The sequence below is a fragment of the Pseudophryne corroboree genome, chromosome 3 (assembly GCF_028390025.1).
Source record: "Pseudophryne corroboree isolate aPseCor3 chromosome 3, aPseCor3.hap2, whole genome shotgun sequence".
NCBI classification, from domain to species: Eukaryota; Metazoa; Chordata; class Amphibia; order Anura; family Myobatrachidae; genus Pseudophryne; species Pseudophryne corroboree.
In genome coordinates this window covers 739,953,218-739,980,116 of record NC_086446.1, presented here as the reverse complement: position 1 = coordinate 739,980,116, position 26,899 = coordinate 739,953,218, and the positions used below count along the sequence as shown (strand labels likewise).

The 26,899-nt window shown below is 46.2% G+C and overlaps 1 protein-coding gene across 2 annotated transcripts in view; it reads left to right on the top strand.

Annotated features, from left to right (window-relative positions):
* Positions 1 to 25,559, top strand: part of ENTPD7 (ectonucleoside triphosphate diphosphohydrolase 7) — a 48,487-nt gene extending 22,928 nt beyond the window's left edge. For both annotated transcript variants that reach the window (XM_063962268.1, XM_063962267.1), the window contains exons 4-13: positions 4,478 to 4,683; positions 7,916 to 8,066; positions 9,248 to 9,351; positions 9,586 to 9,645; positions 10,320 to 10,468; positions 11,312 to 11,478; positions 11,584 to 11,908; positions 11,992 to 12,077; positions 16,619 to 16,780; positions 23,045 to 25,559. In XM_063962268.1, coding sequence (XP_063818338.1) covers positions 4,478 to 4,683; positions 7,916 to 8,066; positions 9,248 to 9,351; positions 9,586 to 9,645; positions 10,320 to 10,468; positions 11,312 to 11,478; positions 11,584 to 11,908; positions 11,992 to 12,077; positions 16,619 to 16,780; positions 23,045 to 23,276 — 1,642 coding nt within the window. In that variant the 3' untranslated portion in view covers positions 23,277 to 25,559. The remainder of the gene's footprint in view (positions 1 to 4,477; positions 4,684 to 7,915; positions 8,067 to 9,247; positions 9,352 to 9,585; positions 9,646 to 10,319; positions 10,469 to 11,311; positions 11,479 to 11,583; positions 11,909 to 11,991; positions 12,078 to 16,618; positions 16,781 to 23,044) is intronic.
* Positions 25,560 to 26,899: the final 1,340 nt, after the last annotated feature.

Sequence of the window (26,899 nt, the reverse complement as noted above, 5' to 3'; positions counted from 1 at the left end):
TGGACCAGTCTTTTGCCTTTTTCCACAAGTTTTTGTTTTAGTTCCCCTTGTTACTAGGTACTTAGGGGGTCATTCTGATCCGTTCGCTCGCTGCTTTTTATCGCACCCGAGCGAACGGGTCCCCACGGCGCATGTGCCGGCGCACTATGCCAGGCGGCCGAAGGCCGTAGCAGGGCTGCAATTGCCTCTGCCTGATTGACAGGCAGAGGTGGGAGGGGGCGGAACGGCGGCTTTTGGCCGCCTTTTCGTGGGCGCGGTCTGGCCAACGCAGGCGTGACCGGACCGTGCGGGGGGCGGGCCGCAGTGGCTGCGTGACATCACACGCAGCCGCTGTGGGCCGGGGAGCGACTAGTAGCTCCCGGCCAGCACGCTAAAGCTGCGCTGGTCGGGAGCTACTCTTGAAGTGCAAAGGCATCGCCGCTGTGCGATGCCTTTACACTTCTGCGGGGGGGGCGGCACTGACATGCGGGGCGGGATAGCCCTGTGCTGGGCGTCCCCCCGCATGTCAGTGTGAATGATCGTAGCTGTGCTAAATTTAGCACAGCTACGATCATCTCGGAATGACCCCCTTAGTGTTTTGGACGCAAAGGACCTCATTCAGTAAGGATTGTAAATTCTACCAAACAGCAGAATTTACAATCCTTATTTCCGCATGTTGATTTTGCGGTCGCATTGCGCTTGCAATATGACCTGAATCAGCCCCAAAGTCCATGGCGCTCTAATCTGGGCTATTTGCCGCGATTTAAAGAGAGTGCAAAATATGTCTCAAATCGGGTGGATCTCTGCGCACACACAATTCTGCATAATCCGCTGTTTTCGCTACATATGAACGCCCCATTGATCACCTCTATCCACATTGGCTACGAAACATGCGCAACGCTTAAAATGCCTTTTTCGCCGTCCAAGCGCAGTTTTGCATGAGTTTAAATAATATTTAAATGGACAAAGTCCCCATCACAGAGAGTTGCGTGTCTGTTTGGCGAAAAGTTTTTTTTCCAAGAACAAGTGTCAGCTGCCAAGAGATGAAAAAGCAAACAGTCGCTTGTAATTATGGAAAACGGATTAAGGGCTGACATATTAGATAATACTTTAACCCAGGCTGCACGTTTGACCCAAATACCTCTAGTTTGGAAAAATAAATAAGAGTAACCGTAGAATCGGTCACATTTCAAACAGTTAATAAGCTCATTAACCAGCTCAGTGGCAAAGGGGGCTTAATGATGTGTTCTGCTAACAAAGGGGGACTTAGGCGGCCGGCTATGAAAACTGAACTAGAGTTTAAGACGCTGGGAGGAAGCAAGGCTATGATGTAACGGCAAGACCGCAGATTTAGTAACATCAAACCGAGAAGTGACGGCATCTTCAAACAGCAGATGGGTCCTGGTATAATCAGATTAGAAAATGACCGTTCAGAAATTGCAGCCATCATCATTTCCCAGCTCTGCGGTCTGATTTCTGCTTGCAGAAACAAGTCCTAGCTGCATAACCTGATTGAGGTTTTACTTACCGATTAGAATTTGGCTAAGTCAGTGCCAGTTTGGCGACCGCAGAAAGGCCGGACAATTTGGTTTAATGGCTGGTTATTGCTGTTAGCGACCGCCCCTAGAGGGTTAGCTCTGTCATTGTTAGGGAACGCGATGCTCCGGTTGGGATAATCGCATTGTGCTGCGGCATCCTAATAACGTTATGTTTATCCTAATCATGAATGTAGTCTGTTATCTCTCTGGTAACGTGGTTGTCCGGTGGCTCCTATTTAATTTCTGTGCACTAAGCAAAACCCAACGGCTGAAGTTGTTTGCAGGAAGGTGATTACAGATAATAGATGAGTTTTTGCCAGCAGACGGACATAGTGTAGATGTAAGCAGGATATCATCTCTCCTATTAGTATCCTCGGCGGGGTGTTTGACTGTCACGTTAATGATTCTTGTGTGCATTAGACCCATTACCCAGTCTGTACAGCCGCCCCCCTGTGACTCGCTGCGAAGAATAGAATCCTGTTTATCTATTCGCCTGCCGTAAATATTCTGTGTGTTCCCTCTGATTTCAAACTTAACTTTTTTAAGAATTAAAACTTTAATTCAAAAACCAACGTAGTTTTGTCTCTGGGCCCGATTCTGATTTGCACGATGCAGCGTCTGTTGGCGGTTGCCCGTCTGCGGCTTTGTGCAAATGCAGCTGCAAACTGCTTCCTTCGTGTACGTCCGTGGTGCATGTGCAGTGTCTCCGTCTATCTATGGACTCTTGTGCCTGCAGCAGTGTGTCTGGCAACGCAGCCACTTGCATTCACACACCTGAGACGTTCCCATAACACCCACTGAACGGGACATTTTTGCATTTGTTTCTAGCCACCTCCCGTTCACTGCCCATCTCTTTTCCACAACATTTCCAATACTGTCTTTCTCCATTGCAACAGCGCCTCTGTGCGTACACTGCGCTGTAGGAGGTTTTCGAAATTTCTACGCAGTTGCAAGGAACCGCTGAACTACATAAACCCGGCATTGCATGCAGATTGCATGTGACTCTGAATCGGACCCTCCTGTGTCTTAGCGTCACACCTGGGGCCGGATGAAATAGAGTGTGAGACGTCCGGAGCTCCGAGATTCCAGCCGACCTTTTTTTTTTTTTTTTAAACACGGCAAACATTTACAAGGCAAAAAAATCTTGGCACTCCGGCCGTCTTGCACTCTATTTCAACCGGGCCCCTAATGTCTGAGCCTTCATCTTTCCCACACTGCCCTGACACTCCACTTTTTCAACTGGTTTAGCGGCGTTCCTCACACTGAATGAACATAGAGCCTAATTCAGACCTGATCGCAACAGCAACATTTGTTCTCTAATGGGCAGTACCAAGGGGGTCATTCCGACCCGATCGCGCGCTGCGCTTCTTCGCAGCTTTGCGATTGAGTTGGAACTGTGCATGCGCGGCGGCCGCATTGCGCAGTCGCATCGTTGCCTGGTGACAGCCGCTAGCAAAGAAAGCAGTCGCAGCGGCGACCGCAAGAAGATTGACAGGAGGAAGGCGGATCCGGGTGGCAACTCAACGATTTTGGGGAGTGGTGAGTCCACCGCAGGAGTGTCCAGGCGTTTGGAGGGCGGATGGCTGACGTCAATTCCGGGACCTTCATCGCTGGATCGATCGCACAGGGTAAGTAACTCTTACTCTGGTCTTCTTTTACAGGAAACTTTTTTTGCATAGCAGAGCTGCACAAGCGTTCGCAGCCCTGCTATGCAGAAATATACTCCCCCATAGGCGGCGTCTAGTTGATCACACGGGCAGCAAAAAGTTGCTACGTGCGAACAACTCGGAATGACCCCCCATGTGCACCTCAGGGGGGCAGATGTAACGTGCAGAGAGAGTTAGATTTGTGGGGGGGGGGGGTGTTCAAACCTAAATTGCAGTGTAAAAATAAAGCAGCCAGTATTTACCCTGCGCAGAAACAATATAACCCACCCAAATCTAACTCTCTCTGCACGTTATATCTGCCCCCCCCCCCCCCTCCCCTGCAGTGCTGCACATGGGGGGTAATTCAGACCTGAACGCTAGGCTGCGTTTTTGCTCAGCCGGCCAGCGGGTATAAACTGTGTATGCACTGCAATGCACAGGCACGTCGCACGGGCACAAAGCGGATCGTCGCTCAGCGATGGGTTTGTGGGAAGGAACCATTTGCACGGGCGATCGCAAGGAGATTGACATGGAGAGGGCGTTTGTGGGTGGCAACTGACCATTTTCAGGGAGAGGTTGGAAAAATGCAGGTGTGTCCATGCGTTTGCAGGGAGAGTTCCTGATGTCAATTCCGGTCCCGGACAGGCTGATGTGATCGCAGCGGCTGAGTAAGTCCTGGGCTGCACAGAGACTGCACAAAATCTGGTTTTGCAGCTCTACTACACATGCGTTCGCACACTTGCACAGCTAAAATACACTCCCCTTGTAGGTGGCGACTATCTGATTGCAGCAGAGTAAAAATCGCCTGCTAGCGCTCAGGTTTGAATTAGGCCCCTGGTCTTGCCCATCAGAGAGAGATTTTGCTTTTGCGATCAGGTCTGAATTAGGCCCATTGTGTGATAAAATGCCTGAGGAACAGCATTTTTTTGTCTTCATGAATAGAATTTATCGCTCTTGTGTTACTTTATTGCTCACTGCAAGATAACGGGCGCTATTTTATGCAATAGGTAGTGTACAAATAATATCACATTTTAAAATAAGTTTTCAGTTGGTGGCATAGAATAGATATGAAAAATAGAGCGAACAGGGACCCCATCCTATAGTCTTGTGTGCAGAGTGAAGTTATGATTATGTAGGTGTTCATCAGTCAGTGGCCAGCTTTCTTCAATATCGGGACCATGCCATCACTGTGCACTTGGTATTACTGTAAACAGACATCCGTATGCGGTAGATGAAGCAATTGTTTATATTTCACCTTTTATTCCATTGTTCTCTTCGTCAGAACTCCACTACAATTTGATTCTATCCCTATAGGTATTTGGATCAGATAGAAGACTTGGAAGCTACAGATACAAAGGACCTGAAGTTAAACTATGGAATTGTCATTGATTGTGGCAGCAGCGGCTCCCGAGTGTTCGTGTACTTCTGGCCTCCGCACAACGGGAATCCACACGACCTCCTTGACATTAAGCAAATGAGGGACCGCGGCAGCAAACCCGTGGTGAAGAAAATTAAGCCAGGTATCTGCACTGATTGAGTAACGTACAGTATAACTCATATACCCATAAGGTGCGTACAATGCTATTCTGATTTGTTACAATAGTACCAAAACCAGATAACTCTATTTGATTATGTAATGATTTGTAGCCACCTGAGAGAGAAGCTTTTAAAAGAGGTACAGTGGATTCAGCTATCAACGTACAAAGAGAAGATTGCAGGGTTTAGTTTATATAAGACATCTCCCTTTCAGTAGCTATTAGTCCTGAGAACACTATTCACGTGGCGGTGTCAGGCATGACATAGACTTCCACCTACAGACAACTCTTTAGTCCTTTCGTCACTCATCAGTGCGGACTATATTGACAGTCTCCCTCATTAATATGAATAACATTAGGAATAATTTTAAGCTCATTCCTCATAACTATACGCTATAACACTCATAGTAACATAGTATCTAAGGTTGAAAAAAGACATTTGTCCATCGAGTTCAACCTATTTGTGGTCTCCTATGCAGGATTATTTGGTCTAAAATTGTGACTGATGCTGATGTCTGCCGTTGCGTTTTACCCTTCATTTTATAGTAACTATAGTGCGTGACTATGCACCATAACCCTGGATATCCATTAGGAATTTATCTAACCCAATCTTAAAGGTGTTGACTGAGTCCGCCATTACAACTCCCTCAGGCAGAGAATTCCAAACACGTATTGTCCTTACCGTAAAAAAGCCTTTACGCCGTATTGTGCGGAATCTCCTCTCCTCTAACCTGAGCGAGTGTCCACGAGTCCTCTGTGTTGATCTAACCAAAAACAGGTCCTGCGCAAGATCTGTGTATTGTCCCCTTATTTATTTGTAGATGTTGATCATGCCCCCTCTTAGTCTCCTCTTTTCCAGTGTAAACATGCCTAGTCTTGCAAGCCTTTCCTCGTATTCCAGCGTCTCCATGCCCTTAATTAGTTTGGTCGCCCTCCTTGCAGGAGTCGTTATTTCATGGCATCCTGTAAAGTCAGGATTTTTGAACATGATCTGGGCTGAAGCCGAGACGCTATAACACATGGCTGTGTAGGTTGGCATTCCACCATAGAGGGTTTATCTATTGGTACACAAATAGTGGTCATGTATTCAAAATGTACACCAACCAATATTGGTACATAGCCAACCCATTCACTGGTCACTATGCATTGGCCTGAATTATAGCATTATGCAGGTACTGAACAGCATTAATTTGAAAGGCATTCAATACAAATGCCCATGTATTAAATAAAAAAATGCATGTATCAGGCTGTTTGTAAATGTCCTCCATATATTCAGAATAATTTACATTTTACAATGAACGTGTGACTTTCGCGCAAAGAAAATAAAAAATATTGAGCATTTTCCTTTTCTGTAAAGAATCAAGATTCATTCTAACACTGTCAAAGTCTACTATATTGTTACATAGAGATGTGCTGCCTCCTAGTGATGAATTTGGGTTACTGCAAAAAAGTGAGATACAAGAAATATGAACATCCAGTTTGACAATTTAGTAATATTCCTGCAGCAAAAAGTGTGCTTCTACTAAACCGCAAATACTTTTAAGGTGTCCTTAGCGTACAAGTATAACATGGCTACGACTAAGGTCTGGAACTAGAGTATGCGAAGGGAATGAACCTACCAGTATGAGAGATATTGGAATGGTGTAATTGAGTTTAGCATACTTCGCATCTTGTGTAATAAAGAAATAACTGGTTATAAACATCGGGGAAAAAACTAGCTGTCGCTGCTCTAATTGTTTACGAACATGTCAGGGCAAAATTACCCATGTTTATATAATCCTCTGTTTGCTATATAGGGAATATAAGGAGTGAGTCAGGTACACGTTAGTTACATATATCCTGCCAGTTGGGCTCTCTGCGGTCAGAATACCGATGCCATATTTGTTGGCTTGTGCGCATAAACATAAAGCAAAATACTACCTTGGCAGCTCATTGGCTAATTCATGGTTTGCTGAAAAATGGGGGGGGGGAAATCTTTGCGGCAGTATTTTTATTATATTGTATTTATAAGGAGCCACAAGGTATCCACATCACTGTGCAGGGATTCACAATAGAAATGTACATCAGTACATGGGATCACTATATCAAAATGATGGAACCAAACGCAGGGTGCATGTTGGAAGGGAAGGGAGGGTGAAGGATAGAGCGACTCATTATGGGCAGCAAAAGATCTTTTGGTCTATTCATGAAGCAGTGAAAAGAGTGGAGAAGTGAGCCTGTGGAGGAGTTGCCCATGGCAACCAATCAGCTGCTCCGTACAATTATATAGTACGCAAATTATAAATGTTACTTCAGTGCTGATTGGTTGCCATAGGCAACTTCTCCACTGGCTCACTTCTCCACACTTTTCACTGCTTCATGAATAGACCCCTGAGAATGGGGTGTGAGGCGGTAGGAAGTAAATCACCATTCACTGATCCTGTAGGGAGACAGGGGAGCACTGGTGGCAGGGATAGTGCTAGGAGGAGAGAACGAGGGAAGCAGGGCCTTGTCTGTGAGAGCTGTAAGCTAAGTACACACTAGGCGATATATTGGCCGCTTAAGTGAACAGCCGATATATCGCGAGCCGGTTGGCTGTGCAGTACAGCCGACGGCCGATATACTGTATCTATAGATATATCTGTGCATCTAGCTGAGTGTATGGGCGGTCCGCCAAGCTGTTACCGTCAGTCCCTGCAGCCTGTACACTTGCTGCAGGGACTGACGTCCAAACTGGGCAGGCAAATTCAAATGCCTGACCAACTGGGCGTCCTGACTGACACATCGAGGGGCCAATCGGTAAGTGTGTATACTTACCTGAATCGGCCGCTCTGTCGGGTTCACTGACTTGTCTATCTGGTGTGTACCCAGCCTACCATTCCAAAAACATTCCTAGAAGTGTTTGGAAATGTGTATATATTTATGATACACCTTTTCTACACACTTTTATCTTTTATGGTGTGTCGTGATAGGACTATTACAAAGCTGGATTCTGTTTCTGTTTTCTTGCCGGTTATAATCTTCATATTATCCATTCAGCATAATAACACGTCCCAGGAAATTTGTATTATGTTTTTGGGTAAAAAAAAGTATACTAGCCAATAACGGTAATTGTATAACAATGTGCCTTAGATTTCCCATAGTACTCTGGGTGATTGTGTGTATACATCTGTACATATATACATACATAGTACAAATATTACACTCCCTCTCTCCGCTATCATATCTGATTCCGCAGGTATCTCTACTTTGGCGCTGACACCAGAAAAGGCAAATGAGTACATGAACCCCCTTTTAAGTTTCGCAGCGTCATACATTCCAAAAAGTAAGCACAAGGAGACCCCGTTATACATCCTGTGCACAGCTGGCATGAGGGTCCTGCCCGAAAGGTGAGAAATGTTCCTCCTATACTTCTTTTGAATTTTAAATGACACAGGGCCTAATTCAGACCTGATCGGTGCTGTGCTTTTTCGCATGGCAGCCGATCAGGTCTGAACTGCGCAGCGCCGGCCGATGGCCGTCTAAGCCCTGCGATTGCCTCTGCCTGATTGACAGGCAGAGGCGGTCGCTGGGCAGGAGGGGGCAGGCTGGCGGCGTTTGGCCGCTGTTTTGGGGGAGCAGTCCAGGCAAAGCAGGCGTGCCCGGACCGCACGGGGGGGCGTGCCGCGGCAGCCGCGTGACGTCACACGCAGCTGCTACGACCCGGACTGTGATGAGTAGCTCCCTGCCAGCGCACAGGTGCTGTGCAGGTAGGGAGCTACTCGTCAAGTACAAATGCATCACCGCTGTGCGATGCTTTTGTACTTGTGCGGGGGGATTGGGGGGTAGGGCCAGACATGCGGGGCAGACTAGCCCTGTGCTGAGCGTCCTCTCGCATGTCTGAGTAACTGATCGTAGCCGTACGATCAGGTCTGAATTAGGCCCATGAGGGGTTATTCCAACCTGATCGCACGCTAGGATTTTTCGCTGCGCTGCCATCAGGTCACTACTGTGCAGGAGTATGCACCGCAATGCACAGGCACATCGTACGGGTGCAAAGCGGGTCGATTTTACGAAGAATCCATTTGCACAGCTGATCGCAAGGAGATTGACAGGAAGAGGGCGTTTATGGGTGTCAACTGACCGTTTTCTGGGAGTGGTCGGAAAAATGCAGGCCTGTCGAAGCGTTTGCAGGGCGGGTATCTGACGTCAATTCCGGCCCCGGACAGGCTTAAGTGATTGCAGCGGTTGAGTAAGTTCAGAGCTACTCAGAAACTGCACAAAATGTTTTTGTACAGCTCTGCTACACATGCGATCGCACACTTGCAAGGCTAAAATACACTCCCCTATAGGCGGCAACTATCTGTTTGCAGCGCTGCAAAAAATTTGCGCTCGCGCGGTCAACTCGGAATGACCCCCAAAGTGTTGACATTTTGCCATAAAAAAAACAACTTTGCATCAGCCACTACTTAATTCAGATTTCATTCCAGAATGTGTTGCGCTAGGCAACTGTTAGTCTGTAAATAAATAAATGTATAGATAGTGCCTTATATAACTGAATAAATCTATATTAATAATTTGTACCTCTCAGCCAGCAGGCTGCCATCCTCCAGGACCTCATCAAGGACATTCCCCAGGAATTTGACTTCCTGTTCTCTGAGGCTCATGCCGAGGTTATCTCAGGAAAACAAGAAGGTATTAAAATGACTGTGATCATAGATAGACCTGTCTGAGATGCGTCTTCTATAAAGCTCTGGTTGGACTGTGAGGCTCTTCATGCAGAAGTAGCATTCAACTTTAAGTAAATGGGGACACAGCGTTTTATAGACCATATAAAGCTAATGCTATCTAATGCATCAAGCTATAGGAAACATGAACAATATATATCTTCTGCAGCTAAAGCCAATGTTTTTTTTGTTTGATATATAGGTGTTTACGCCTGGATCAGTATTAATTCTGTTCTTGGACGATTCGACCATGTTGTGGATGGTGAGTATTTATGTGGATAAAGGGGGTCATTCCGAGTTGATCGCTAGCTGCCGTTGTTCGCTGAGCAGCGATGAGTGAAAAAAACGGCTAATCTGTGCATGCGTATGCACCGCAATGCGCACGCGCGACGTACGGGTACAAAGAGCATCGTGGTTTTGCACAGGTTCTAGCGAAGCTTTCAGTCGCACGGCCGGACGCAGGAAGATTGACATGAAGGGGGCGTTTCTGGGTGGTAACCGACCGTTTTCAGGGAGTGCTTAGAAAAACACAGGCGTTTCAGGGAAAACGCAGGCGTGGCTTGCCGAACGCTGGGCGGGTGTGTGATGTTAAAAGCCGTCCCTGTGTCGTTCGATTTAACGCACACGCTAGCGAGGGATCAACTCTGAATGACCCCCATAGAGAATTAATGTTTTGTGTTTTCTTTTTTTTCTATTACTGGAAAACTTTATTTTTATAAATAAACTAACTTTAATAATGGTTTCAGCAACCATAAAATCTGTACTGTATTGGTAATTGCATTGGCTGAGTACTACAACTTATAGCTTCAAATTATTGTAGCAGTTCAAAGCTTTGTTGTATAGTAATCCTTTGGAAATATAGCTACTGTATTATATGTCCCTAGGTTTCCATGTGCAGCCCCTCTTAGTGACCTGTGCCTCCTGTGCTTTTTATAGAGGAAGACAATGTGGTTGCAGTGACGCTAGGTGCTCAGGAGGAGGCCATTATCCGCAAGCGAACAGTTGGCATTATCGATATGGGTGGTGGCTCCCTTCAGATCGCCTACGAGGTTCCGAAAACGATGACATTCCCCTCTGCAGAGCATGTAAGTCTGTCATTCACTTCTAGTGCTAAGCGCCAATTACAGGCAATATAAAGGGAAAATCTATTTTATTTCATTTGTAATCAGGAGAGATTTTTTTTCCAATAATAAGAATGTTATATTTATTAATATTACACTTGCAGTGGTACTCAGGACTTTCATTAGTGAACGTGTGAACTACCAGTCTGCAGTGCCAAGCAAATTGGAACAATCGCAGTGATGTAATGCATTAGTGCCCACTAATATGCCATCAGGAACTATAATGATCAATAATATTCCACCTGTAATAGTAATACCCTATAATAGGTCACTATTCATAGTACTGCACAGTAGTATGACGATGCTTACGAAACTAGAAGATATGGTTCCTGCTAGTTGTAATGCCCGGTGTTGTACCAGCTGGAACAGTAATGTCTGGTACTATCATCTGTAGTAATGCCCAGAAATAAAACACCAGTTACAAGAATACCAATGTCCCGCCAGCCGTACTTACTCCACTGCATCCGTCCCCTTGTTCTTCTGTATTCCACTCCTTGACCGTATTCGTGTTTCTGTGCAAAGTGATGTTAGGCAATTTACCTGTATTTGGGCAATAATGTTACTACTGCCTCTCACCATCCAAAGCCTATGTCCCATGTGTGACCATGTCTCTTTGTCCGTGTTTGGTTACTGATTGTGGGCACTGGACGGGAGGAGGTAGCACCATCCAATCATGGTCTTACCCAGCAGCACAGGATGTGTGATGGCACCAGGCAGTGGAGAGATGCAGAAGGCCCTCATGAGAGAGTCATGTGAATATTCTGATCCTTTGAAGGCACCTAACGTGACCTTTTTTATGCATTCCAGGAGGAAGTGGCAAAGACCTTGCTGGCAGAGTTCAACTTGGGATGTGACCTCCAGCACACGGAGCACGTGTACAGGGTTTACGTCACAACTTTCATGGGCTTCGGGGGAAACTTTGCTCGGCAACGCTACGAAGACATGGTGTTCAATGAGACGATCACCAAAAACAGGTATATTGTGCGGTGTCTGGTGGAGTCTCTGGGATTGTGGAAACAGAAGAACCCATTCTGATTGGTTCGCACCTGTAAATTACAACACGTTCTCATTACTTGCAGAGCATTGGGAGAAAAGATGGGAGTGAGCCCCAGCACTCCATACTTGGACCCTTGTCTGCCGGTTGGCCACAAAGACAAGATTCAGCGAATAGCCCAGGACTTCCACATCCTGGGGAAAGGGAACTGGGACAGCTGCAGGCAGCTGCTGGAACCGCTCTTGTCCAAATCTAACGACTCTCAGGCCTATCTGAACGGGGTGTACCAGCCAGTAATTGATTTTTCTAACAGCGAGTTTTACGGATTTTCTGAGTTTTATTACTGCACAGAGGATGTGCTTCGTATGGGCGGGTTATACGACAGTCACAAGTTCTCCAAAGCTGCCAAGGTACTGAACTCAGCCACCACTTCTTCCCAAGCTCTGGAGCTATGTGACCAGTCTTTTACATGTTGTTCTCCCTTCTCCGCTAGGATTACTGTAGCATGCCTTGGACGTCATTAACTGAGCGCTTTAAGAACGGTCTCTATTCTGCCCATGCCGATCAACATCGGTTAAAGTAAGTTAAACAAGAGTATTCACATAGTTGCTAGTAGGGGCGACAATAAAATAATTTGAATCATGCTGATCACTCTCTATACATCTCCTTGGGTGATTGTCATACCAGGACTGCAGCTTTTCATCAGCATTATTCTTGTTAACATTTTATTTATATAGTGCCAAAGTCAGTTATTTCCTAGCTCATCACCAATGTGAACAAACACCGTAATAAAACAAGACTGGGTATTAACAGAGAGAGGTTAGAAGGCCCTGCTTACAGTCTGTAGGACAGTAGGTGCTTAGTGAAGCCATGTAATCCAGTCCCACAGTGTCGTTGGTTTGGAGGTCACTTGGTTATTTGACTAGCGTGAAAGAATAAATGTAAATTTAACATTAATTGTTTTAGGAGTGGTAACCTGGTGGACTAGTTTAGGGGGGTGGAGTGGTAGGTCGTATGGGAATGTCTTTGATTAGTGTAAAGAGTTGAGTTTTCCAGGAACACTTGAAGGTTTGAAGGCTACAGGAATGTCTTAGGGGTATATGCAATTGCGGTCGAATTCCCGAAATTGGCGAAAAACAGGACTTTTTCGCCAAAAAAAAAAAATCGTCAATGCAATTCAGTACTTTCCGTCAAAAAAACGGACTTTCAAAATTCGACTTTTTGAAATTCGACTTTTGTCAAATTCGACTTTTCTGCAATGATACAAGTGCTGCAATTCGACCAAAGTATATTCAATTGAAGTTAGGAAATTCGACAACAGTGCTTTTAGACAGTAAATTCGTCATTTTCAATCCGCCACACTTTGGTGGGTGAAACTAATAAAAAAAAATTAAAACATGTTTTTTTTGGTGTTTTTTTTATTGGCAATAGCATAACTATTTATATTAGAAGGGATTAGGTACTTGGTTTGTATTTTTTGGAGGCACAAGTATTTTTTATATATTTTTAAAAATAATTTTTATTTTTTTTATTTTTTTTAGATGGAATGGTAAAATCCCGATAAAAAATGGTGTGGGGTCCCCCCTCCAAAGCATAACCAGCCTCGGGCTCTTCAAGCCGGTCCTGGTTCTAAAAATCCGGGGGGGGAAATGACAGGGGATCCCCCGTAATTTTTAAAACCAGCACCGGGCTCTGCGCCTGGTGCTGGTGCAAAAAATACGGGGGACAAAAAGAGTAGGGGTCCCCCGTATTTTATACACCAGCATCGGGCTCCACTAGCTGGACAGATAATGCCACAGCCGGGGGTCACTTTTATACTGCGGCCGTGGCATTAAATATCCAACTAGTCACCCCTGGCCGGGGTACCCTGGGGGAGTGGGGACCCCTTCAATAAAGGGGTCCCCCCCCCAGCCACCCAAGGGCCAGGGGTGAAGCCCGAGGCTGCCCCCCCCATCCAAGGGCTGCGGATGGGAGGCTGATAGCCTTGAGAAAATGTAAAGAATATTGTTTTTTCCTGTAGTACTACAAGTCCCAGCAAGCCTCCCCCGCAAGCTGGTACTTGGAGAACCACAAGTACCAGCATGCGGGAGAAAAACGGGCCCACTGGTACCTGTAGTACTACTGGAAAAAAAATACCCAAATAAAAACAGGAGACACACACCTTGAGAGTAAAACTTTATTACACACCTGCCGACACACACATACTTATGTTGACACGCCGACTGCCACGTCTCCTGATCAGACGATCCGGGGTACCTGTGAATAAACCTATACTCACCTCAATCCAGTGTCCAGATATAAATCCACGTACTTGGCAAAAAAACAAACCGCATTTACCCGAACCACGGACTGAAAGGGGTCCCATGTTTACACATCAGACCCCTTTCCCTGAATGCCGGGACACCACGTGACTGCTGTCACCGAGGTCCCTTCAGCCAATCAGCGAGCGCAACGTCCTGGCACTCTGCTGATTGGCTGGACGTAAGCTGTCAGACAGCGCCTCGCAAAGCCTCTCCATTATACTCAATGGTGGGAACTTTGCGGTTAGCGGTGAGGTCAGCGGGTAACCCTACCGCTGACGGCAAAGTTCCCACCATTGAAAGTAATGGAGGGAGCTGTGCGATGTGCTGTCTGAGGTCACACGCGCACAGCCAATCAGGTGAGCGCCACGGAAGTAGCGCTTCCTGATTGGCTGAAGGGACCTCAGTGACAGGAGTCACGTGGGGTCCCGGCACATTCGGGGAAAGGGGTCCCATGTGTCAACATGGGACCCCTTTCAGTCCGGCATGGTCGGGTATGCGTTTTCTTTTTTACCAAGTACGTGGATTATCTCTCGGACACTGGATCAGGTGAGTCAAATTTTTTTCACAGGTACCCCGGATCGTCGGAGACCGTGGCAGTCGGCGGGTCAACATAGGTAAGTATGTGTGTGTCGGCAGTTGTGTGATAAAGTTTTACTATCAAGGTGTGTGTCTCCTGTTTTTATTTGGATATTTTTTTTCCAGTAGAACTACAGGTACCAGCGGGCCCGTTTTTCTCCCGCATGCTGGTACTTGTGGTTCTCCAAGTACCAGCTTGCGGGGGAGGCTTGCTGGGACTTGTAGTACTACTGGAAAAAACAATATTCTTTACATTTTCTCAAGGCTATCGGCCTCCCATCCGCAGCCCTTGGATGGGGGGGGGACAGCCTCGGGCTTCACCCCTGGCCCTTGGGTGGCTGGGGGGGGGACCCCTTGATTGAAGGGGTCCCCACTCCCCCAGGGTACCCCGGCCAGGGGTGACTAGTTGGATATTTAATGCCACGGCCGCAGGGCACTGTATTAAAGTGACCCCCGGCTGTGGCATTATCTGTCCAGCTAGTGGAGCCCGATGCTGGTGTATAAAATACGGGGGACCCCTACTCTTTTTGTCCCCTGTATTTTTTGCACCAGCACCAGGCGCAGAGCCCGGTGCTGGTTTTAAAAATACGGGGGATCCCTGTTAATTTTCCCCCCGGATTTTTAGAACCAGGACCAGCTCGAAGAGCCCGAGGCTGGTTATGCTTTGGAGGGGGGACCCCACGCCATTTTTTTTCGGGTTTTTCCCGTTTTTAAAAAACCGGATCAAAATCCGTCAAATCGGCCACGGGACTGTCTAATCCGTTTTTTATTGCATATGGTCAATTTCGGCACCCACTTGCCGAAATTAGCCTGTCGAATTGTGTCGAGTTGAAAAACGGCCGATAATTTGCCGCGATTCGCCGCTAATTGCATATACCCCTTAATGTCTTAACGTATGAGAGAAGTCATTCCATAAATTGGGAGTAGCCTGAGAAAAGTTCTGTAACGGTGACCTGGAGCAAGGAATTAATACATGAGAGAATGAGAAGAGCGGATCTCGAGTTTGGGGATATTTTGAGCCATGTAAAAATGGCTATGTCCAAGTTCTATAATGGCTATAGTATATCAAATTCTGTTAAGTACAGGCAGCCAATGTAACGACTGCTCAAGTTAGGAAATGGATTGTAGGGAAGATGTCCAGAGGGCAGGTTACAGAGAGTAGTATGGATGTGCTTCAAATGATGGGAACATGAGTGAAGAAACAAATAGGAGAACTTTGTGCAAAGGGAAGGAATAGTCCAACCCCACATCCTTTTCTGCATTCAAACCCTGTTGTGTGGATTAAGTGGAAACCACAGTGTGTAAAATGGGATGTGTGATACAAAGGGTGATGAAGGAAGTTGTGAGGATAATGCCATTGATGAATAGTAGGACTGATTGTGGTATTTGATATAGGTTTATGATGGACTAACGTCCTGACAACTATATTGTGGCTGTTATAGTTGCTGACCTATGTGAGAAAATTGTGCCACTGATAAGAGTCACACTGTACATATGCTGGTAGAATTGACAACCAAACCAAGCAACTTTAATTTAATGTTACTCGTTAGTTATACAGCGCACACTTATTCTGCAGCACTTTACAGAGTATATGTAGTCATTCACATCCATCCCTGTCACAGTGGAGCTTGTCCTAAGCAAGTTAACCTCCCAGTATATTTCTGGATTGTGGGAGGAAACCAGAGTAACTGGAGGAAACACCTGTAGTTCCATTGGGTGGGGGCACATACAATCTCCACACATATTGAGTCTCGAGAGGAACAAGCCCAGAACCTCAGTGCTGTGAAACAGCAATGCTAACCATTGCACCACTGTGCCACATCACTGATCAAGGTTTAAGCCTATAAAATAGAGAGGTGTAGTCTTTTCTTGGATATCAGGAGATAACAGTGGTCTTCTATAACTGAATTCCCACCACTTTGTAATCAGAAATGTTTGAAGGGCTATAGAACAGTATTATTAGATCTCATCAGTACAAGATACAGGTCTATCGGCACTGAAGTGTGGAACTTGTATCTATATTATATGCCAGCAAGATTACACATAGCTGGGCTACAAGGAGACAGGAGTACTGCATTTAGAGACATACATTCGAGGCACTATGGCAGAGGGGTCTGAGGTTTTCATACACAGGCGGAGCCTCTGTCCAATACAGAGGTGCTGCACCCGTATTCTATTAATAGCCCACCTTCTGTTATGTCGCTCTGTACGTTTGTGCCATCAGATATATCTTTTTTCCAGGTATCAGTGTTTTAAGTCGGCATGGGTGCATAAAGTGCTTCATGACGGCTTCTACTTCCCGCACAACTACCCAACTCTCAAAACTGCCCAGCTGGTATATGACAAGGAGGTCCAATGGACGCTCGGAGCAATGCTTTACAAGACCCGCTTTCTGCCTCTCAGGTATGTGCTCTGTGTGTGACAGAATCTTCATGTCTGAGGATTATTGGATCAGGCTGAGGGTGATGGCACACTGTAGCTTCTGCCCTCCAGGTTGTAGCCTGGCACATAACCTGCCAGACGTCGGCACGGCAGGATGGGACATGTATCTCCACAGCTGTCCAACTAGTTGTCTAACCCTGCATTACATGATGTGATCTCTTACACAAGTGTTTCCCAAATCCAGGCCTCAGGGTGTGCTCACAACGCATGTGTTCCAGGTCTCCTCACAGAATTACAAGGGAAATATAATTCACTCCACCTGTGGATCTTGTAAAAAGTGTGGGTCAGTAATGAATATACGTGTGCACCAGCAAGGCTATCTGGAAAACATGCACTGTTAGGGTTCCCTGAGGCCTGTCTTTTACCGTACAATTCATAGTTTAAAGAGACTAGCTGCATGACTTGAACTTGCTCATTGCTCATACATAGTCCTAGGCAGGATTATAGGTGTCATACTACCTCCGATAACATAACTGCTAGTATAGAACATTTATGGGAACGTGGGGGACATTTCCTTGTGCTTGTATAATAAATATGGCTTGTACTACAGCACGTATAAGTGTACATGGCCCAGAATACATATAATTTATATGGCAATGAGAAGAATCTAAATCCATTTTGCATTTCCTTTTATAATTTAGTGATACCATATTAGCAAATTTCCCAGTTGACAGATTATATCTATAATGACCAGCAGCAGCTCCTACCTGTTTGTAAGACGGGGGCTGCTGCTGCCCATACCCGGGATCCTGCGCAATGGATCTGGCAGGCATCCGGACAAAAATAAAATGGCTTCTATGGACTGCATCGGCTGTAGCCCATAGAAGCAGGGTAGGGCTGCCTAAAAGGCAGGGAGTGGCTTCCCACAGGGGGCACGCTTTCTGCTATGGCAGCCCTGTCTGCCAGTCCCGGAGGGACAAAATACCTCTCCCTAGGGCTGCCTGTAGTGTGTGTGTCCGACAGGTTGCACTTCCAATAGAAAGTCACTGCCAGACGTGGACTGCAACTGGTTCACTGAGGTGGAGGATTTTACTGGGCGGACAGCAGTCCTGCAGCACTTAGGTAAAATCCACCACTGAATAACCACAGATAATAATCAAAGCACGCACATGGATGATAATAATAAGATTTTAAACCTACCGGTAAATCTTTTTCTCCTAGTCCATAGAGGATGCTGGGGCCTCCGTAAGGACCATGGGGTATAGACGGGCTCCGCAGGAGACATGGGCACTCTAAAGATTTTAGGATAGAATGGGTGTGCACTGGCTCCTCCCTCTATGCCCCTCATCCAGGCCTCAGTTAGAGAAACTGTGCCCAGAGGAGACGGGACAGTACGAGGAAAGGATTTTTGTTAATCTAAGGGCGAGATTCATACCAGCCCACACCATCCACACCGTATAACCTGGAATATACGCAACCAGTTAACAGTATGAACAAAACAGTATCAGCCAACAACTGATCTTAACTGTAACATAACCCTTATGTAAGCAACAACTATATACAAGTCATGCAGAAATATGTCCGCACTGGGACGGGAGCCCAGCATCCTCTACGCACTAGGAGAAAAAGATTTACCGGTAGGTTTAAAATCTTATTTTCTCTTACGTCCTAGAGGATGCTGGGGACTCCGTAAGGACCATGGGGATTATACCAAAGCTCCAAACCGGGCGGGAGAGTGCGGATGACTCTGCAGCACAGATTGAGCAAACATGAGGTCCTCATCAGCCAGGGTATCAAACTTGTAGAATTTAGCAAAAGTGTTTGAACCCGACCAAGTAGCCTCTCGGCAAAGCTGTAAAGCCGAGACGCCTCGGGCAGCCGCCCAAGAAGAGCCCACCTTCCTAGTGGAATGGGCCTTTACCAAATTTGGTACCGGCAATCCAGCCGTAGAATGAGCCTGCTGAATCGTGTTACAGATCCAGCGAGCAATAGTCTGCTTAGAAGCAGGAGCGCCAACCTTGTTGGCTGCATACAGGACAAACAGAGCTTCTGTTTTCCTAATTCGAGCCGTCCTGGCTACGTAAATTTTTAAGGCCCTGACTACATTAAGGGATTTGGAATCCTCCAAGTCTCCCGTAGCCACAGGCACCACAATAGGTTGGTTCATATGAGACGATGACACCACCTTAGGCAAAAATTGAGGACGAGTCCTCAATTCTGCTCTATCCACATGGAAAATGAGATGGGGGCTCTTATGAGACAAGGCCGCCAATTTGGACACCCACCTTGCAGATGCCAAGGCCAACAACATGACCACCTTCCAAGTAAGAAATTTTAACTCAACAGTTTGAAGAGGCTCAAACCAGTGAGATTTTAGGAACTGTAACACCACGTTAAGGTCCCATGGTGCCACTGGGGGCACAAAAGGAGGCTGGATGTGCAGCACTCCCTTTACAAAAGTCTGGACTTCTGGGAGAGAAGCAGATTCTTTCTGGAAGAATATAGAAAGGGCCGAAATATGTACCTTAATGGAGCCTAACTTTAGGCCCATCTCCACTCCAGTCTGCAGAAAGTGGAGAAACTGGCCCAAGTGGAAGTCTTCTGTAGGAGCATTCTTGGCTTCACACCAAGAAACATACTTCCTCCAGATACGGTGATAATGTTTCGCCGTCACCTCCTTCCTAGCCTTTATCAGAGTAGGGATGACTTCTTCCGGAATACCCTTCCCAGCTAGGATTTGGTGTTCAACCGCCATGCCGTCAAACGTAACCGCGGTAAGTCTTGGCACACGCAGGTAACTCTGCTGCAACAGGTCCTCCCCAAGAGGAAGAGGCCAAGGATCTTCTGTGAGCATCTCCTGAAGATCTGAATACCAGGCCATTCGAGGCCAATCTGGAACAATGAGTATTGTCTGCACTCTTTTTCGTTTTATGATTCTCAATATTTTTGAGATGAGAGGAAGAGGAGGGAACACATAGACCGACTGAAACATCCATGGTGTCACTAGGTCATGCCCAATAAAATACAACCGAGTTGTCGGTACCCATTGCTACTTTGGTAAATTTAGAATCCAGCTGTGCTGTTGTAGTACTCTCAGGGAGAGAGACACTGTCTTTAATAACTGTTCCCCTGAACTCGCTTTTATCAGGAGATCGTCCAAGTATGCGATACTTATGACCCCTTGTTTGTGCAGGAGTACCATTATTTCCGCCATTACCTTGGTGAAATTCTCGGGCCCGTAGAAAGCCCCAAGGGCAACGTCTGAAACTGGTAATGTCAATCCTGTACAGCAAACCTTGGGTACGCCCGATGAGGAGGATATATGGGGACATGAAGGTATGCATCCTTTATGTCTAGTGACACCATAAAATCCCCCCTTTCCAGGCTGGATATCTTTGCCTTGAAAGATTCCATCTTGAATCTGAACCTCTTTAAATGTAGGTTTGGGGATTTTAGATTCAGAATTGGTCTGACCGAGCCATCCGGCTCTGGGACCACAAATAGGGCTGAATAAAACCCTTTTCCCTGTTGCACTAGGGGAACCATGATAAACACCTGCTGTTGACCAAGCTTTAGTATGGCAGCCAAAACTACTTTCCTCTCCGAGGAAGTAGCTGGCAAGGCCGATTTGAAAATCGGTGTGGAAGCACCTCTTTGATGAATTTGGTAGAGGCCGGGGAGGACATTTTTTCTGTGAACTGGCCGTAGCCGGTGATCTTTTCCCTCTACCTTTGGCGAGGAAATAAAGCCACGCCCCTTTCTGAACTTGCGTGATCGCAAGGACTGCATCTGTTATTAGGGTGTTTCCTTTTGCTGTGGGGGAGCAAAAGGCTGTGAAAACCAGGTCTGTGAGACCCTCCCCAAATAAAACTTCACCCTTGCAAGGTAAAGCTTGCATATGACTCTCTGAGTCAGCATCACCTGTCCATTGACGGGTCCGCAGGGACCTACTAGCAGAACCTGCCATGGCCTTAGCCTTTGAACCCAAACACCCAATATTTCTCGCAGCCTCTCTCATATATAGTCTGCGTCCTTGATATGACCTAAGGCAAACACCATACTATCTTTATCTAGGGTGTCAATGTTAGACGGCAAGTAACCAGCCCAAGCTGTAATTGCGTTACCTACCCATGCCGACGCTACTGCAGGTCTAAATAGGGCTCCAGCAGTCGCATAAAATTTATTTTAAGGTAGATTCCTGCTTACTATCCGCAGGATCCTATAGGGCCACCGTATCAGGGGATGGTAATGCTACCTTCTTGGACCAGGGCGTTAGGGCCTTGTCCAGCGTGGGCGAGGATTCCCACCATAACCTGTCCTTTGAGGAGAAAGGATTTGCCATAATAATACCCTTGGGAACCTGCAGTCTAATGTCAGGAGTCTCCCAAGCTGTTTTAAATAACACGGTCAGCTCATGAGATGAGTTAGGTTATTTTTCTTCAAATATGCAGACCCTCGTGTCAGGGACTGAGGAGTCCTCTGTGATATGCAAAACAACGTTTATTGCAATAAACCTATATTGAATACTGTCGCGACCCATGGATGCAACCTTGCATCATCCTAGTCGACACTGGAGTCGGAATCCGTGTCGGTAGCAGTGTCTGCTAACTGGGTAAAGGGACATTTATGGGACCCTGAAGGGTCCTGGGACACAGTAAAAGCCATGGGTTAATCCCCTGCTTGTCTTTGGACTCTGCTTTGTCCAATCTGTAATAAAGCCACATTATCATTCAAAACATTTCACATGTCCAACCAATCAGGTGTCGGCTGTGCCAACGGAGACACCACCACCATCTGCTCCGCTACCTCCCAAAACGAGCCTTCCGCTTCAGACATGTCGACACGCACGTACTGACACCCCCACACACACTGGGATAAATAAATATGGGGACTGACCCACAATAAGGCCCTTTGGAGAGAGAGAGAGAATGCCAGCACACACCCAGCGCCACAATATGCTGAAAACACGGTCCCAGCCTAAATAGCGCTATATATATATATATATATATATATATATATATATATGTATGTATGTACAATCTGCACCAAATAAATGTGCCCTCCCCCCTCGTTTTTGTCCCGGTATTGTTCAGCAGGGGAGAGTCTGGGAGCACTTCTCTGCAGCATGCTGTGGAGAAAAATGGCGCTGGTTAGTGCTGGATGATCAAGCCCCACCCCCTCGACAGCAGGCTTCGGTCCCGCTCAATTTCTTTATACTGGCGGGGGTTTTATAATATATATATATATATATATATATATATATATATATATATATATATTGCCTCAGCAGTATCTAATATTTGTGCCAGTGCTGTTTATGAGGTAATCATTGCTGCCCAGGGTGCCCCCCCCTGCGCCCTGTACCCGTACAGTGCCTTCTGTGTGTGTGTGTGTTGGGAGCAATGGCGCGCAGCGTTACCTCAGTGAAGATCTTAAGTCTTCTGCCGCCGTTGAAGTCTTCTTTCTTCTCATACTCACCCGGCTTCTATCTTCCGGCTCTGTGAGGGGGACGGCGGAGCGGCTCCGGGACGAACGACGAGGATGAGACCTGTGTTCCGACCCTCTGGAGCTAATGGTGTCCAGTAGCCTAAGAAGCAGAGCCTATCATTTAAGTAGGTCTGCTTCTCTCCCCTCAGTCCCACGATGCAGGGAGCCTGTTGCCAGCAGTGCTCCCTGAAAATAAAAAACCTCACAAAAGTCTTTTTCAGAGAAACTCAGGAGAGCTCCCCTGCAATGCACCCAGTCTCCTCTGGGCACAGGATCTAACTGAGGTCTGGAGGAGGGGCATAGAGGGAGGAGCCAGTGCCCACCCATTCTATCCTAAAGTCTTTAGAGTGCCCATGTCTCCTGCGGAGCCCGTCTATACCCCATGGTCCTTACGGAGTCCCCATCATCCTCTAGGACGTAAGAGAAATTGCATATACCAGATATTGAAACAAAAAGTCAGAAAGGCCTAAATCCACACATGGGCCATTTGCCTACATTGAGTAACATCCAACTGTTTTGGCCCCTTAGGTCAAGCTTCCGGCTCCATTTCAGGCTGTTAGTGATGTCAGCCTGACCTCTATTTTGATAGGAGCATTATTGGGTATCGGTATCCTATTCAGCCCACACATGCTGCAATGTGGGGTCACTGCCCAATGTGACATTACAGCGTATGTGGGCATCTCAAGTCTCAGGCTTTCTGGAATATGGTTCCCTTCCCTGTAGGATGCCCCTGTAATGCTTTCATGTTTCCTTGCTCTGTGTCACCTCTCTGAGCACTGGTTTGTTTTGATGTTGCAGGGATATCCGCCAGGAGAACGCGCGTCCGGCCCACGTTAGCTGGTACAGGTTCTCGTTCGTCTATAACCACTATCTGTTCTTCGTCTGTATCCTGGTGGTGCTGCTGTCCATTGTGCTGTACATTCTCAGGCTGAGGCGCATACACAGAAGACAGGCCCGCGCCTCGGCCCTGGACCTGTTACTGCTGGAGGAGGGTGTGCATGTGATAACAGATCCTGGGATCCCCAGATAACAGCGTCTCCTTTAGCATTGGTCCATCACTTATTGTTGGATTCGTCAGGTGCATATCTTTCAAAAAATGTAAAAAAATTGCTGGTTTGTATTGTCAAAATCCTTTCTTTGGACATTCCTGTTTAATTAATGATGTCAGGCAGTTGGCCAAAATCCCTAATTGTTGTTCGGCTTCCAGAAATGGGAGTATATGCTTACCACAAGTATGTACTAGTCAACTGTACCCTGTGGAGGAAGCCATTTTGAAAACTGGTCCAACGTTCAACCTATCCAGTTTCGAACATTGAGTGAAGTGACTGAGGCATAATCCACAAAGCACCTCCTGAGTGTTTGTCATTACTGAATTAATAGTCTGCCTCCTCAAATGTTGGTACAACCCACAAAATGGCTGCCTCCTCATGAATATAGGTACAGCTTACAAAATGGCTGCCTCCTCATGAATAAAAGGTTCAGCTGACAATATTGCTGCCACCTTATGAACTGTATAAAATGACCGTTCTAATTTATTTGCTCTTATTTCTGCCTAGAGGCAGTAATTCACATATATAGGGCTCTTTTTTTTTAGAGCTAAAATGTTTCTCTGCATTTCATTTATTGTCACATTTATTTAGCTTAAGAACATATTAACTTATGGCAGAATCCCGTATCTCGCGACATTTAGACATGCAGAATCGGACAAAAGAAGACCTGCCCCGATCCTCCCCAAAATACACATTTCCAAATAAGCTCTGTCCCTTGCCAGCTCCACGCTCAAGACTGTCCTGCAAAACTCAGGACAGCTGGGAGGTATGGAAGCCCTATAGCCGGTTATTATGTCACAATGATTGTGGAACCGGTGCCGACGCACCAACACTTCAGAGAATTGGATTTGTGCATTGTTTTCACCGGGTTTATTTTTGTTTTGTTTGTTTTTTGTGAAAACTCGTGTTCGTGTTAAAGCAATGTGAATTGAATGTAGTCATTTATTTTTTTTATCTCAAATTGATAAGCTTGGCTGCTTCAATAAACACAGTGACCTCTGTACCTATGACATAAGATGCCAGTGGTTCTCAAACTCTGTCCTCAGGACCCCACACAGGTCACGTTTTTCATATCACCCCTCAGGAACACTGTATCACCAACTGTCACATTTTAAGCATCCACAGGTGACCTGGGAAACATGAACTGTGTGGGGTCCTGAGGATAGAGTTTGAGAACCTGTGTTCTAATGCAATTAGCTGAGCTTTACAAATCAGATCAGGGTTTTGTCTTCTTAAAGAGACCTGTCCTATGTGAGATTCTGAAAAGCCAGGAATTTTCTACCTGACTGGAACTATAAAACATAGGGCGTTGTTTTGTGATTGTCCGCTCAGGTGTCTCTACTGTTTTGTATCATAATGCACACCCTGCATATGTTAGTGACATAACACAAAGGAAGCCATTTTTTACAGACATAACCAATAATTGAGAGTAGTGTCTACAGCACATCACTGAGTAACACATCAACCCTCTGTATTGTTGATATGGACCTGATCCTCATGATCATTATTTCAGCCCTTGAAACAGCTGCTTCATGTCTGCAAGCAATTGGACACTTTAGTTATGGAACGGAGGTCATTAGTTTTCTGAAGCTGCTGTTATACCACTGTCCTCTAGGGGGCAGTGTTACGTGTTGGTGCTTGTAGTGTCACTCGTCTGCTTCTGCGCACGCATCCAGAAGAGGTGCTAACATTTACTTTTAGTCTTCACTGTTTTGTTATGTCTACTGTACACAAACCAACATTTCACTCCATGTTTAGTGTGGTTTCTCTAGCTATGTTTGAGCATTGCCACTCCGGAAAATGCTAATCAAATGGACTTTCACCCCCACCTCCCGTGAATAAATCCATCTCCAATTATACATTTCAGATTCAGTTAAATCTACAAAGAAAAGCTAATGCTGACTTATAGTGAACAATCGTTTCAGACATGCCAGCTCACACAATCCTCTGAACCAATCATCCTCTGTGTCCTCTCACACACGTTTGAAGGAACGCATGTGATTAGGAGCCAGTGATGTGTTCATTCTTCCAGGGAGCAGCTAATCCTGTTTAGACTGGGCCGTGTACTCTTACAATAAGCATACGGCTTGTCGGGTCAATGTTTCTGTAATACCTGCGTTACCTGTACACACCTCACATTCCAGCTGTGGCATGGTTAATGCTGTGAAAGGGAATACTATTTGTTCTCCACCAGTTTCATTTTATATGACGCATCAGCCTGTGCTATCTATGACTGTTTCTCAGTAAAGTGACATTCTGATTAACCTGCCTCTGTCTGCTTCTGTTTTCTGCGTTACAAGATAGAACTATCACACAGTCCAGCAAACAAATGCAGGGTATTTTGGGGTTGCAGAATTCAAAAATGAGTGTTCTTTTCTGAATTCAAGTAAAGGATACTCTGAATTAACAGGGAGTTTAGCCATAACGCGTGCATATGGGATTCTACCAGACTATTCTATAAAGGTGAGACACGAACATTCGCTACTTCATAAAGTATTGATCGGCCACTGTCAGTCGAGCAGGTCACATTGTCTAGTGTGTTTTTCGGCCATGTATCCAAAAAGTTAGAGCCAATCTACAGTAGAAAAACCGATGTCCAATGCAGAATCAGCACCACAGCGTTTTCCCAAAATCACTGATCTGTTTGGTAATAAAGTTAGTGTTGATCAGTATTGTCTGTGGTTGAGCAAAACTAACTTAAGAGTTCATTGTAGCAGCCTCCACCTGTCACAACCCGTGCAGTTCCTCTTTCATGCCTGGGGTGTCACGCTCTGCTCTGGTGCTTCTAGCACACTCTGGTCTGAATCTCTATGCTGATGTTCAGACCACAGTGTGCTAGAAGCACTATTATTATTAAATTTTATTTATAAAGGCACCACAAGTGTTTCGCAGCACCGTACAAAGGACAGTACAGGGAGACAAAACTTAGCATAACAGTAAATAAATAACAGAAATAGAGTACAGGTTACATAGAGCACCACACATTCTCAAAACATAATACAGCTAAGATGTAAATAGTGAGGGAGTGATCATCATACTACAAGGGCCTGGTGGCCATAGATGGAGATGAGCCTTTACCAGCAGGAGAAAAAGCAGGTAAAGATAATCGCTGAGTAGGGGAGAGCTGCGAGTGAAATGTGTCGAGAAGAGGGCTTAGATAACAAGAGGAAAGAGGGCCCTGATCTGAGGAGCTAACAATCTAGTGGGAAGGGTCGACAGACAGATGACGGAACTGCATGGGTTGTGACAGGTGCAAGGTGCTACAATAAACACTATAACTAATACCCTGTTCAAACTGCACAAATAACCCGGTATTTTGCCGGGTCGCTGTGCGGTGTGAACAGGTCACCGACGAATTCCCGGGTCGCCGCCCCGCTAATTCAACCCGGGAATAAAGAAGGGTTATTCCCGGGTCAGGCGCAGTGTGAACAGGTTACCCGGGTCGATGCGACCCGGTACCCGTACACAGCATAGGGAGAGGTTGCACAGAGATGATCTCATCTTGAGCGCTGGCTCCGTCCCCGCCCCGACGACAAACCGACCCGCCATATTGCCGGGTCTGGAAGCCAGTCTGAAAGGGTCCAATGCCGGGTCGCACCCGGAG